This window comes from Ambystoma mexicanum, chromosome 3q (assembly GCF_040938575.1).
Source record: "Ambystoma mexicanum isolate Mex_15411 chromosome 3q, UKY_AmexF1_1, whole genome shotgun sequence".
Lineage (NCBI taxonomy): Eukaryota > Metazoa > Chordata > Amphibia > Caudata > Ambystomatidae > Ambystoma > Ambystoma mexicanum.
In genome coordinates this window covers 754,389,040-754,402,794 of record NC_090926.1, presented here as the reverse complement: position 1 = coordinate 754,402,794, position 13,755 = coordinate 754,389,040, and the positions used below count along the sequence as shown (strand labels likewise).

Below are 13,755 nucleotides of genomic sequence, written 5' to 3'. Positions count from 1 at the left end.
CTGGTGTTGTGGATCAGAGCCAGGAACGGAAGACTAGAAGGTGATAAGGAAAAACAGACCCAACATGGTAGAGAAGTCCAAGTGGCTAGCCTAATGGTGGAAAGTCTGTGACTCACTTCACCTCACCCAGTCCTAGCTTTTGCCACTTCCCGGGCCCGGCATAAAGGAAATCAAAGGGCCCGAGACCTAGACAAAGGGGCCTTCAGGAGAAGCAGAAATACAGGAGGAGGATTAAGAAGGGAGACAACACCCCAGGAAAGGATCCCTGGATTGAAAAAAATGAAATATAAGACCATGTACTGAACAAGAGACTATTTGCTGAACCAGAGATGTTTTTTAAAACCCAATGAGAAGCTCTAGTGTAAAACATAGGGGAGTGTACTCAAATCCTCCCATCATCCTGTCAAATAGAATAAACAACCCGATCTGGCATGTCGTGTGATATGTAGCGTTCATTAAAACAGATAAACAGAAACTGCAGGTAGGAAGTCCACAAGGCGAGGCAGAATCCCTAGTGTATGCAGAGATGCACCATTTCCCTGCACATGTCCCAGTGCGAGTACCTTCTACCGTAAATAGTTAGTGTTTTTAATTGAAAGGAGGAGTTTGGCCTGCTCCAGGAGCCAGGTTTCCAGCATGTTGGGAAAGAGGGAGCATGGAGGACCAACGATTATATTTCATGTGGTATCAGAAAACAGAGTGCAACATTACACATTTTATGCTACTCACCAGGCTCTATGGTCACTTGCCACCATGTGCCAATATAGATTGTTCAGTAAACATAGTACAGAATCACACAAAAATATGCAAAGTAAATTGGAAATGCTTGAAAATGTAGTTGCACTTCATCAATATTACGTTGTCCAGTCAACCCAGTCTCTCATATCCCCCTTCCAGCCAAAGGAGACCAAGTGCAATCTGAACCAATTTAGTAAGCCAATGGGGTCGGAATTGTCAAAATGTAGAGTATCACATTCTCCCATCCCAGAGTTAGCTTACCTGAATTACTGGAACTTGACATATTTTTGACACACAGCCGCAGGCAACATTCACAAATACTTTGCGTCATGCCATATGTAATGTGATCGCCAATTGTTTTTTTTTTGGGCATGGGGAGGAGTTTAATATGGGAAGTAATGGTATATCTTTCACATTTGTTGTTAGAAACAAAAGACCCTCAAACCATGTATTTTATGAAGGACTTACATTCCCATATCCACAAGATATGCTTACACAATATCCACATTCTATAGTTCGCTAACATTTCTTCTGCCTGTAAATAAATAGTAGTGATTCAACAAACATCTGGTACCTTTATTCGCAGAGCTCCTGAAAGAGGTCTTACAAGTGAAGACCAAAGGAAACTAACAGATACACACAACATTTTGAACTTAGAGACCATTTAGACAGTACCATGATACAACTGTGCCGCGTAAGACCACAAGCAGAGGCCCTAAATTACAGAAATTGGCAGGAGAAAATGTAACAGTCATACAGTGAACACAGCCGTGGGGATGAAGCCGGCACTCTCATGCACTAGTAAGACTGGTGTTGTAGAAGAATACTTTAGTCACACATTGATCAACCCAAGGACAGGGGTGTAGACCCTGGCATTAGCAGCACTATATGGTGTGAGAAATACAGTCAATCATGTAGAGATTTCTCCCACAGGAACCTGGGTGCAGACGGAAAGACACCCAAGTAAGTCAATGCTATGTTTGCTTACGTCTCAAACAGCTCCAAGATGACACTACTTTCTACCCAACCTTCAGTCCCAGACATCTTTCATCAGTGTAGTGGTCTACACCCTCAATGCTTAATCCTGCCTTCTCAGTACCTTCAATCAAACCCATCTTTACATTCTTCTAGCTCTTTAAATCCCTTCATCTCCATCCCCACACAAAGCTTTGAACAGCTCCCTCCATTCCCTTGTTCACACTCATGTCCATGCTTTGTCCAGCTCCCGCCTGCCCGTTACCTCACCCCTTCATTCACCAATCAGCTCCTCCATACTCTATTACATTTATGTATTCATTCTTATGGCCATTCCCATGATACCCCTGAAGCCCTCCTGCAAACCTATAACAACTAGTTAGCAACGTCTACCCAATTCAGGTTTCTCATCATTGCCAGCTCTACATCCTTTGCCCAGCTACAGACAGACAGACAGAGAACTCGGTACAAACCGTGTGTGTCTGACAGACTTATTTTTTCTTAGTCAAGCTCTCTCCAGAGCCTTGCGTCTCACACCTCTTCTAATCTCACTCTGACCACCCCAATCTCTCTCACTTCTACATCCTTTGTCCGTCATACCTTGCGACGCCAGTTGCAGCATCCGCTGTCCGAACTCAATAGCACCTCCCGCAGAGAATACAAGTTTGAAGGTTGCAGATCCTTCCCAGCCTCCTAGGAGAGAAGAGAAGAGAAACACCAAGCCATTAATGGTGGGCACACAACACACATACCAACAACATGACAGCAAGACATTGAAAGACACATCTGGAATGGCTGAACACAGACCAGATATTTACATCATTAGCATGTTGCCTGTCTGGTCTCAGACACAAACTGCCAATACCCCCACAAACAAGGAGCATAAACAATATTACACCCTGGAACAGAAACATACCCTAGGATATCAACAGAAAGTATGTGGAAATGCTGAGATGATGTGCAAAGGTGATGTGTAGTCCCATAGAGATTGAGATGTTTTTCCAACGAATAGTAAAGCAGATACTGATCGGCACCCACTCGTTTCTCACTTAATCCCATATCAGTCCCCACCAAATAGTCCCTTTGATACGGGATTACTCCTTATTAGACGAACAAAAAATTTCTCCCTTCAAGCAAATATCTTGAAAAATAGGTTCACACGTCAAGGAATGCTCTATCCAGGTCAATCAGTATGGTTTCCATCAGAGGAAGGTTCTTCCCAGCACCTTAAGTCAAGTTTCTACATTGCACACCGTCTCAGCAGGCAATCAGTCGGGTTTCTACACATGGAATGTTCACTGCAGGCATTTAGTCTGCGTTCCATCAGTGGAGAGTTCATAGGCCCATCAGTGTGGTTCCCACCCAGTGAATGGTCTCTTCAGGCCCATCAGTCTGAGTTTCACCTAATTTCCATGCTGAGCGCTAGATGGAAACTGCACTAAGTGGTGACAGGCATAGCATATTTCAAATACCAGAGCCAGCATTATTTATGTCTGGTCCTTTAGATACATGTATGTGCAGTATGACACTAGCTACAGCAGGGGGTTCCAGCTTCAACTGACTGTATACAGATTTAACTGATCAGAATTTCTATTGAGAGCAGATATTCTCTAGGAGTTTCTACTAGAGGATCATTCCATATCTGGGTGGGACGAAGAACCAGGAAGGCACTTCCATTAATGAAGATTCATTAGCTTAGGATTGATGCATTACAGGGTTCTTAAATTCAATCATGAAAACTGATAAACTTTAAGGTCCAGGTTCTTTTTTTTTTCTTAAAAATACCCACAATATAAAATCGTACAGAGAAGAAATGTATAATGATAGAAGTGAACAGAATTTTTAATGAAAAGTTGCCTAGCTATGCCAACAGCAATAATGTTCGTTTTTCCTTGGGTTTCCATGCTTTGGATACTGAAAACAGTTTCCTTTTTAAATTAAGAGGCCATGAAGACTGATGAAATGTGCTGAACAACTGCAACATGGATTCCGGTATATCCTGTACCTGGACTTCAGGAAGTATGTGCCGTCTAAAAGGCTTAACACTCCTCATCTCGGAAACAAAGCCTTGAAAACAGGTGTCCTCAGGTTAGGGCCACTGGCTTCCAAAAGCAGCCCATTAAAACTGGATGCAAGCTGACATCACTCTGTTGCAGCTTGCATCCACAACAACACAATACGTTTGGCCATACTGTTCAAAGCCCTTTTCCCATGGGACAATATCGACTTGAATCCTTTCTAAAGGGCTTGCTTTGCTTAGTACTATGGTAGTGTATTTAAGATCAGAATTTTGAAAAATTACTGTTTTCATCACCAAAAACAGCCATTTCAAATCGCTATTATTTTTGGTCCTGTAATGTCCCAGATACATGGCTGAGGTAGCCATGCAAGACAGTTTCTCCACCAGATGTCTCATTTTCAATGCATGCAGCGTTCAAAAGCACATGGGCGCACAGTTCTTGGGCCCATGACATTTCAGATCACTTCCTAGCCCGAGCCCTAGTGGACTGAAGGTTATAAAACTTGCCCAGGAGAAGCAATCAACAAAGAGGGTGGCGCTTGAGCCTGATTACTGATACTCCCCTTCTATTGATTTTGTATTTCAGCCATTAAACATAGGGATATGGTTTACTCTAGCATCTTGTAATTATTAAATAATTTTTAATATAGTCAATTAACTTTCAGTCGGCATAAAGTCATATCACCAACAAACGGAAATAATTGGCAATTAATGCCTGACCTACATATTCGGTAAGGGGACGACTGGCCTAGGGTAAGGGAACTGGCTAAGTCCCATCATTAGTTGGAATTCAAACAATTCAACTGTGTCAAGTTCAATCCCTTCAAGGCCACCAATGCTGGTAGGTGAACAGTACTGCAGAAGGGCATGAACCACATTTTTAAAACGTGCTCTTTTTCCCCCCATGTATATTTTGGGGAAGAGAACAGCTGAATGAAAAGGTTGTTAGAATGATTATTAAACCTGAATTAATGTAACGTAATGGGCATTTGTATAGCCCCTTTCACCATTGGTATGGTCTGTGTGCATATTATCCAATACTAGGTAGGTAGGGGTGGTCAAGTCCCTGCTGGTCACCCATGTTATGCCGGAATGTGGGCGGGGGCGCATCGGTAGTCTGGAGAGTATGCGAGAGATATTTTGTGGGCAGCTAGGCCAAATTTTTTCATGGGGGGGGATAACTGCATTCTAATGGCAGAGGTGTTGTGCAGAGTATGTGAAATGGGAGAGACTTAATTAACTCCTATAGCACACCATCACTGCACACTGTGTGCTGTCCGATGCTCAAAAGATGATTCCCCATTTTGGCTCCCTTTGATTAACCAAACATTTATTTTAGGGGAAACGATCAGCTGAAAAGCGTATTTCACAGTGGGCAATTGAGTCCCTATACACAAATATTTAGCAGGGGCTCGGTGTGACTAAGTGTTGGTAATCTCCATACAAAAATACTACAGAAGAACAAATGACTGGTAATGTTCTTTCGACTGGATGTTCCTCGTACATATTCCTCATCTTTGATACTCTGCATGCAGCTTTGAAAAAAAGAAAAAAAAAAAATACATAGTATTTGGGGCCATGCAGCGTAGAGTCATGGCCCTGAACAGCCTCCATATTGTATTCAGCCGTGACGTGGACGGTGCTGCCTAAGTTGTAGTTTTTTTCTCTCAATGCGCAGCCGTCTTTAATGGGTGAACCAGGCGTTGAAAGAGAGAACGGAGTAAAATAACAGAAATTCTCTGTAAGTAAGAAGGGAAGGATGGGAGAGCAATGAGGAATACGTTTCAGGAACATCCAGTCAAAAAAACTTTACCAGGTTAAGTAATTTGTTCTTTGAATTGATTGTATCCTCACACGTATTCCTCATCTTTGATACACTCCCAAAGCAGTCAGAATAAGGGAGTGGGCACAGATAAATCTGACCTCCTGACCTGACAGAGTCCAGACCATAGTATTTGCTGAAGGTATGCAAAGAGGACCAAGTTGCCGCGCTACAGATGTCTTGAACGGGCACCAATCTTTGAAGAGCCGAAGCACTATGAAATGGAATGCGCCGTTATGCCATCAGGCAAATCTTTGCCAGCTAGTGAATAGCATTCTGAAATGCATAGGATTTTCCAGTGTGAAGTGGTTTGCTTAGTGATAGCTTGCCTGAATTTAGTGGCCTATAAAGAGTTCGGCGTTACGTTTGACATTCTGGAAATGTAAAACTTAAGAAGGATGAGGTGGTGGATAAAAGGCAGGTAACACTATTTTTTGTGTTAAGTGAAAATGGGTAAGAACGAAGGACGCACTCTCAACGCCACCTTGTCTTTAAAAAAGGTTGTAAAAGGTGGTTTAGCGGAAAGAGCCCGTAGCGCACTAATCCTGCAGGCTGACGTTATTGTCGTCAAAAAGACAGTCTTAAGGGTTAGCATTATGAGAGGGAAAGAATGCAAGGGTTCAAAAGGCGTCCTGGTTAGATGTCTTAACACAAAGTTCAAATCCCAAACCGGTACAATAAAAAGGGACCAGGGGAAAGATTTTCATTAACCCTTTCAAGAATGGAATTACAGTGGGGACCTTGAAATATGAACCCTCATCAGGCGAGCGCTTGAAAATAGAAAGTGCCGCCAAGTATCCCTTTACTGTGGAGACCTGGAACCCTAGATGGGCCAGATGGAGCAAGAAGGACAGTACTGTAGGGACATTGCATGTGAAGGGATCCAAATTGTTTGCCCTGCACCAGATGCAAAACTTGTTCCAACGGCAGCAGTACAGAGTCTTAGTTGGTGGCCTTAACACCTCCATTATGTATTCCGGGTGGTCCCAATCTTTGAATCTTACCCTTTCAGAAACCAGGCGTGAAGATTCAGAGTACTGATTTCTGAATGAAGACCACCCTCTTACAAGTCCTATCTTTGGGTAAGACGAATTGGAGGGCAGATGGCCATCTCTAGGAGATCCGGGTGGCACATTCTCCTGGCCCAATCCGGAGCAATCAGGAGCATGGCTTTCCTGAACTTCCTCAACCGCCTGGTGACATGAGGTGGAAAATCCCAATCCACCACATACACGTCCCCTAGAGCTCCTCTCGGAGGAAATTCCCTTCAGCAGTATAGGTCACACTTCCTGTTGACACTGGTTGCAAACAGATCCACTTGAGGGGTTCCCCAAAAGGCAAAGATCTCTAGAAGAACTTCCTGAACCAACGCCCAATCGTGGGAGATAGGGCTCTGCCTGCTGTGGGAAACCTGAAGGTGTCTATCTAGTCCCCGGGAATCAGTGGACCAGTGAACGAGGATTGCCTGGATGGGGCAGGGGGGGTGGGGAAGAGGGTCCTTGGGGAATGGGAGTGAGACACTGATGCATGAGACAGGTTATCCCCTTCTTTTTACACCTTTTCCCCCATCCTACCATGTAGGACATTGAAAAACACTGCCCCACCCCCGTTTTCCGACACAAACACTTTGCACAACAAGACAGACAACTGACTAACATCCGAGCCGTTTATGTGACATGTCCTAATATAAGGGTCCGGCATGGTGAGGCAATTGACCAGAATAACTAACACTAAAACACACAAAAACACACAAAAACACACAAAAACACACACCCCCCCCCCCTCCCAATAACAGGACACTCTTCGCCCATACTGAGGGCAGAAAAGCCAATTAGCTCTACTACGATGGTTGATTTTAAGTATGGACTCCAACAGAGAACAATGACCGTTGATTGAAAGGTTGTTCATTGGGGCTCCCCATCCTGTGAGAGTAGCATCTGTCAAAATTGTCATCTCCGGCCATGGTTGCCAAAAAGGTTCTCCTTCCATCACATTCTCCCGGCAGGCCCACCACAGTAGATGCTAAGCGACCTTGTTAGGGACCAGAAAAAGGTCCGTTGTTACGCCGGAGAACTGGGAACACTACGATCTGATGTCCCACTGAAGAGTACTCATTCTCAGACGGACTTCTGGCACCAGAAAAATGTAAGATGCAATGAGCCCGAGCAACCTTAGGAAGCCAAAGGCCAGGGCACTCTGAAATTTTTGGACCATCTGCGAAAGATGTTGAGCCCTCAACTCAGGAGTCAAGGCTTTGCACCACCGCCATACGCTTGGTGAAGCCCCTAGGGGCAGAGGTGAGCCCAAATGGCAGAACCCGAAACTGATAATGAGAACCACCAACCACGAACCTCAGGTACTTTGTGTTTGTGATGAATGGGCACATGAAAGCAAGCGTCCTGAAGGACCAATGACACCAACCAATCCTGGAGCCGAAGGGCTTGAAACATCTGCGTAAGAGTAACCATTTTGACCATGTCCTTCTTGAGGAGCTTGTTCAAGCGTCTCAAGTCCAAGATGGGTTGCAATCTTCTTGTGAATTAGGAAATAGGAAGAGTACCAACCCCGAACCCTCTCCGCTACAGGTACCAACTCTACTGCACCTTTCTCCAACAGGGTAAAGACCTCCTGTAAGAGGAGCCAATCAGGATCCGACAAGATCAGCCTCGGACGACAAACTAGGAGCCTTTTTAAAAATGCTTGGGCCACTGCCTGTAGTGCCCAAGCATCGGAGGTTATGCCCTGCCAATTCTCCAGATGCAGAGATAGCCAACCCTCCACCACAGTCCTGTGGACAAAGGACTCAGAGGAGTTTGGAGTGGAACCACTGGTAGCTCTTTATGACCCCTCTGTGCAAATTGGCCCATTCCTCTTGTAATAGAGCAGTATAAACGATAGGGCTGACCTCTCCATCTATGTGAGGACCCTTGGTTCTGACTTGGCTGGCGAATCGCAGCTCCAAGTGACTTCGCTGCGGCTTTAGTTGCTTGTAGCTTTTCTAGGGTCTCCTCAGCTTTCGAGCCGCAAAACCGGAAGCCATCTAAAAGGCATATCCAACAAGTGTGCCTGAACGTCAGATGCTAAGCCTGACTTTCAAAGCCATGCAAATCTCCTGGCGATTGTGCTGGCTGCCATTGCTCTGCTGACAGAATCTGCTGAGTCCAAACCAGATTGTAGAGATTCTAAATCTGGTACTAGATGGCATCCTCGCCATCTAGTACCAGATTTAGAAAGCTTTCCCTCTCCTCACCCTCAGGGATATGTTCCACAGCTAAAGCAATAACATCCCACAAAATGTGAGTGTACTTAGCCAAGGCACAAGTTTCATTTATAGACTTGAGGGCCATGCTCCCTGGACTGAAAACTCTTTACCCAAAGTATCAATAATTTTGTCCTCTCTATCCAGTGGGATAGATGGATAGGCCACAGCCTTTGAGGACGACGTTGCTGCCTGCACCACCGAACTCTCAGAAGTTGGGTGTCTGGCATTTTTCTCATTCTGGATTCTTCAGAAATCAGTTTTTCCAGGTACATTAGTCCTCCTCCTCCTCCTCCTCCTCCTCCTCCTCCTCCCCTTCCTCCTTCCTCCTCCTCCTCCCCTTCCTCCTTCCTCGAAGACCATGGACCTAAAAAACAGACTTTGGCAGAGGCGTGTAGGACCTCGATGCCTCGAGCAACAGTTTTAAACTCTTCAAAAGGCGTTGAAGGGATTAAAGACGTTGATGGTGTTACACAGGGGATGCCTAGTTAATTATTTAGGCACCCAGAAAAAAAAGTTGTTTTTAAAGTCAAAACAAAAACTACTCTGTTTTTAGTACAGAGCAGATCTGCAGGTAGAAATAAATGTACTCTAAACTCCTGCTGTGATCATATCCCGGCACTACCTAGGCTTTTTATTGTGAAATATATACACAGTGGCATCCTTGTGAGTCTGATTGAACCTGTTCCCAGAATAGATTTTAGGGTCAGTCCGTCGATAGGCCGCGCACCACTGCATCCTAGGGGGAGCTTTAGGAGAAGGTACAGTTCGAAAATGTTGGAGGGTAAGAATAAGTGAGATTATTCGATGCAATTGTATAAATAAGAATTGTGACCTGAACTCCTATGTGTGAAAAAACTGTGGGCCTTTGGTTTAGGTCGAGCAGCCCGTATTGGGTCCCATTTGTGTTTTGTGGTATCAAGAGATGACACATACAAACATAACAGTTTCTAAAACCTTTATTAAAATATCAGGATCGCTAGAACGCCTAACTTGCCCTATAACTATGGTGGGAAGTGGCCTACCTAGAGAAACTGGGGAACGTCAAAGTCTAAAAGTCCGAAACCAAACGTCTGTCTGTGTCACAACCTATGGTTGGCCTCATATTCAACATCTTAATGTAGTGTAGGACTAGTCTAACTCAAAATAGTGTTTTAAAGTAGCAGATTGGAGAAATCTATGGCTCCCTTGTCCAAGTTCAGGATACAGTTCAAAGGGACAATGTTCTCAAGAGTTCTGTTGCAAAATAAATAAAAGTTCCCAAGTGGCTCAGGGCTCTTCCCTGAGCAAGATACACAACGAACACAGTTCCAGGGCTCTTCCCTAAGCTTCCTGCCTTGGTTCATACCACAAGCGTAAAAGGCCTCAGGTGTGCCCTTCCTCAAGCTGTATCTTCCTTCTGAATGGGCTAGGTCCTCCCTGGTCTAGCCGCAGTTTATGGGCCACTCGGCCCACCCATTACAGGCCACGAAACCAGCCGTCCTTGGCCCACTTCCTGCCACCTTGGCAGTTCTTTTAAGCTCAAAAGTCCACAATAACTTGTATGATAGAAGTCTTTCTCTGTTGCTTTAATGTGGGTTTGCTGATTTAACAAATCTGCTCACAGTATTTTGCTCCCACGTCGCTGGTTCCCCTCGGCTTCACGTTTATACTGCCAGGGTCTTAAGAGTTTATTTCAATAGGAGGCTTTTGGAGTTGTGCCAAGTGCACGCGAGCCCTCACGGTACAATGTAATACTTTCGCTTCTCAATGAAAATCATGCGATGGCTTTCGGAGACGTGCCAACTGCAGGCGAACGCTCCCAATACGTTGTAATCTCTTTACTTCCCTTACGCGTACCGGGTTTCAACACAACCTTTTGAAACTCACTGGTTGCCGCCTTCTTATTGTAGTCTGCTGTTTTCTGGGACTGGAGGTCAGGGTCTTCTGGTCTCCCCCCCAGGTACCCCTGAAGGACTCCTTCATTCAGAGGGAACAGCACTTCTTGGCCATGTAAAAGGGACTGCCCAACTCTATGGCTCCCTTCTTGATCTCGAACTCCGGCTTCTGGAGACACGGATCTCTCACCATGCATCAACCCTTCACCGCACAGGGTCTTCCTCTAGCATCTCAGCGTCCCATTTTCCTCAGACTTCCACAAGCTATCCTGGCCTTCCTGCTGCTGCACTCACGCATGCTTCACTCTGCCTTTTATACACCTGTATACCTGCATCTTCAAATGATTTCAGGTGTGCACAATTCTCCCTGTTTGCCCAACCACAATCAGGCCAATTATTGGGATGTGTGAAAGCGAACCCCAATTTACAGGGGCGCCCCTTAAATATTTTGGGGTACCCCCTGATCACGCTCACAGCAGATTAAATGCACCCCTCTAGGGCATTAAGGCCATGAGTCCATCTTGCAAAAAAATAACACATTTTTATCTTTACAGATCATGAGGATTGGTGAATGGCAGAGAACTCCCCCATTTCCGACCAGCATTCTGTCGTCTGTGGCTGGCTCCCAGTTCCCGAAGACTGGTGCTGGGCCTGGGGCTTAAATACTCTTGACTTGATTACTGGATACCGGCAGAGCTCATACAAAACTGTTCTTCTTGCCATACAAGGGATGCTGTAGTCTCCAGTGTTGCAGGGCTAGTTTTACATTTAGACAAACCTATGTAACATACTGCTGCCTCTGTAGGAATACATTTAAGCTCTTACTTAAATGTATTTGCTATGTTATAAACATTCATACATAAACACACCTTCCCGCCATTCTCTAACCACTTCACTCAATAAAATGATATTTGATCTGGTCCAGTAAATTGTACAAAAAAACCCCGTTTTCTCTGCAATGGACAGGAACAGTTGCTGAATTACCTTGTGCTCTCTGCTAGAGCTCGCCGGGCCCCACGCAATGGCTTATAGTCTATTTTTAGTACAGGCTGCATTCTTTGCGGGAAGGGTGGGGGAGTATTTTTGAGATATAAGCTAAGAACTGCATAAGCTTTCACACTTACAAATTCATTATTCAGCTAAGGCCCCTTATATTTAAATAACTGCCTTCTATTAATGCCAATCCCCCCACCATGTTTTTTGTGGTGCCTACAAATATTAACAGAATCTTGCCCTTTCCTAATTCTAAAGCGCCTGGAAATTAAGGAAAGCACTAGGGTCCTTCCCAACATTGCCCCCTTTCGGTACTTCTACAGTAACAAACTCATCCCCACCCCACATATCTACAACCCCAGAAATATTAGTTTGAGTTACGCTGTTCATTGTATGGCAAGGTGTTTTAGATCCCTAATTGATATCATCTTTGCACTATTAGGGACTATAGGAACTCATCACCCGAGACCCCATTAGCACGTGCAGAAGAGAACCAAGAAGAACAGGATCACAGGCACCCGTAGTTTTACTGCTGCCCCCAGCCATGACGAGACCCAATGAAAGACAAGCGATTGCCAATGTATGTACTGAACTCCACCTTCTTTCTTCATTTGAACACCTAGATTGTGCACCGCCTTGATGACGTGGGCTAGTGACTCATTCTCAGCATCCTCCAGGGGTATAAAAGTGCAGCAGCTGTGTGTACTTCAGGAGCCAAAAAAGATCAAAAAGAAAGTCTCTGCTGAGCTAAAAAGTCAATACTTGTTAGGTATTCCTCTCAGCAGTGCGAAACAGTCTTTTGAGGCAGTTTGAGCTGTTCTTTCTTCCCCGCCGTAAAAATCGTCCTTTCTCTGGCAGCATACCAAATTCCTGCGTGATCTGCAAGCTTCTTTAGGTGCTAGAGTGGCTGTCGGCACCTCAACAGGCATTTCTTCTCCCTTCAGGTGTTCTTCCAGGATTACTAGTAGCATGGAGTGCAGGGTGGCCAGTGAACACTTGCCCCTCCAAGATGGTAGGAGTTGAAGGTAGGCTTGTCGGCCACAAACCCAGTACTAATCCATCACTGCTGCTGTACCTTTAGTCATACCAGGGATCACAAGAGTGTGGTTGCACTCTGTTTGCGCCACAAGGAACTGTTCCTTCATTGCTAAAACAAATTTCAATCTTTTTGGCCCTATTTATTCACACTGGCTTCTTCATTGTTGTAATCCGGGTCAGCCTTGTGATGTGTTGGGACCATATTTGCGCACACAGTCTCTATTTGGGATATTGCTACTCCACTGTACTCAATCTGCCCATCTGCCAGGAACATGACTGTGGTGCCCGGTCATTTGTCATTCTCATTTGAGTAACCTCCCAAGGAGAAATATGGTCCTTGTAGACACTGGCAATATTTTGTGTTGCCATTGCATAACACTGGGTCTAGATCAATGCTCTTCAACTGCACACTATGTGCCTGGAATGTGCCCTTTATCCTGCATAGTGCAAGATGTACCCAGAATTGTGCCTCTGTAATTGGACTGGATGTGGAACTAAAACTTTAGGAGCCCCTGATGTGTGTGGGATAAGTGCACACACGTAACAGCTTTCATTGATTATATTCCTTCCTGCAATGCACATACCAGAGTACCAGCTATTCAATGTTTCTACATTTGGATGTCAGAAATAGTGTAGAAGCCCAACCCCTTATATAAATCATATGCATTCATACTTCCCGTTTCATTCGTCTAAGAAAACTTGTAGGGGTGGCCGGCAAAAAGAGCGACATATTGTGATTGTGTTTTTGTTTCATGCATATATTTATACTATCTGTCCATCCCCTCGACCCCCTTTATATTGCCACCCCATATAACAAACATACCATCATCCACTCCAACAACCACAAACGCTGTCATACAAAACACAATAGTACTTTATATAATACACAGTTCCTAGAAGAAATTACTTTTTTCTTAATCTAATCCCTACATAAACAGAGAGGTCGGTCAGCCATCTTTGCTTATTCCTGGAGAGGAGAAAAAGGTTAACGGGAAAGAGAGGGAAAGAGAGAAAAAGAGAGGGAAAGAGAGAA

General features: G+C 44.7%; 1 protein-coding gene across 2 annotated transcripts in view; it reads right to left on the bottom strand.

Annotated features, from left to right (window-relative positions):
• Positions 1-13,755, bottom strand: part of WBP2 (WW domain binding protein 2) — a 417,756-nt gene that overhangs the window by 328,989 nt on the left and 75,012 nt on the right. For both annotated transcript variants that reach the window (XM_069654739.1, XM_069654740.1), the window contains exon 4: positions 2,314-2,406. In XM_069654739.1, the coding sequence (XP_069510840.1) occupies positions 2,314-2,406 (93 nt within the window). The remainder of the gene's footprint in view (positions 1-2,313; positions 2,407-13,755) is intronic.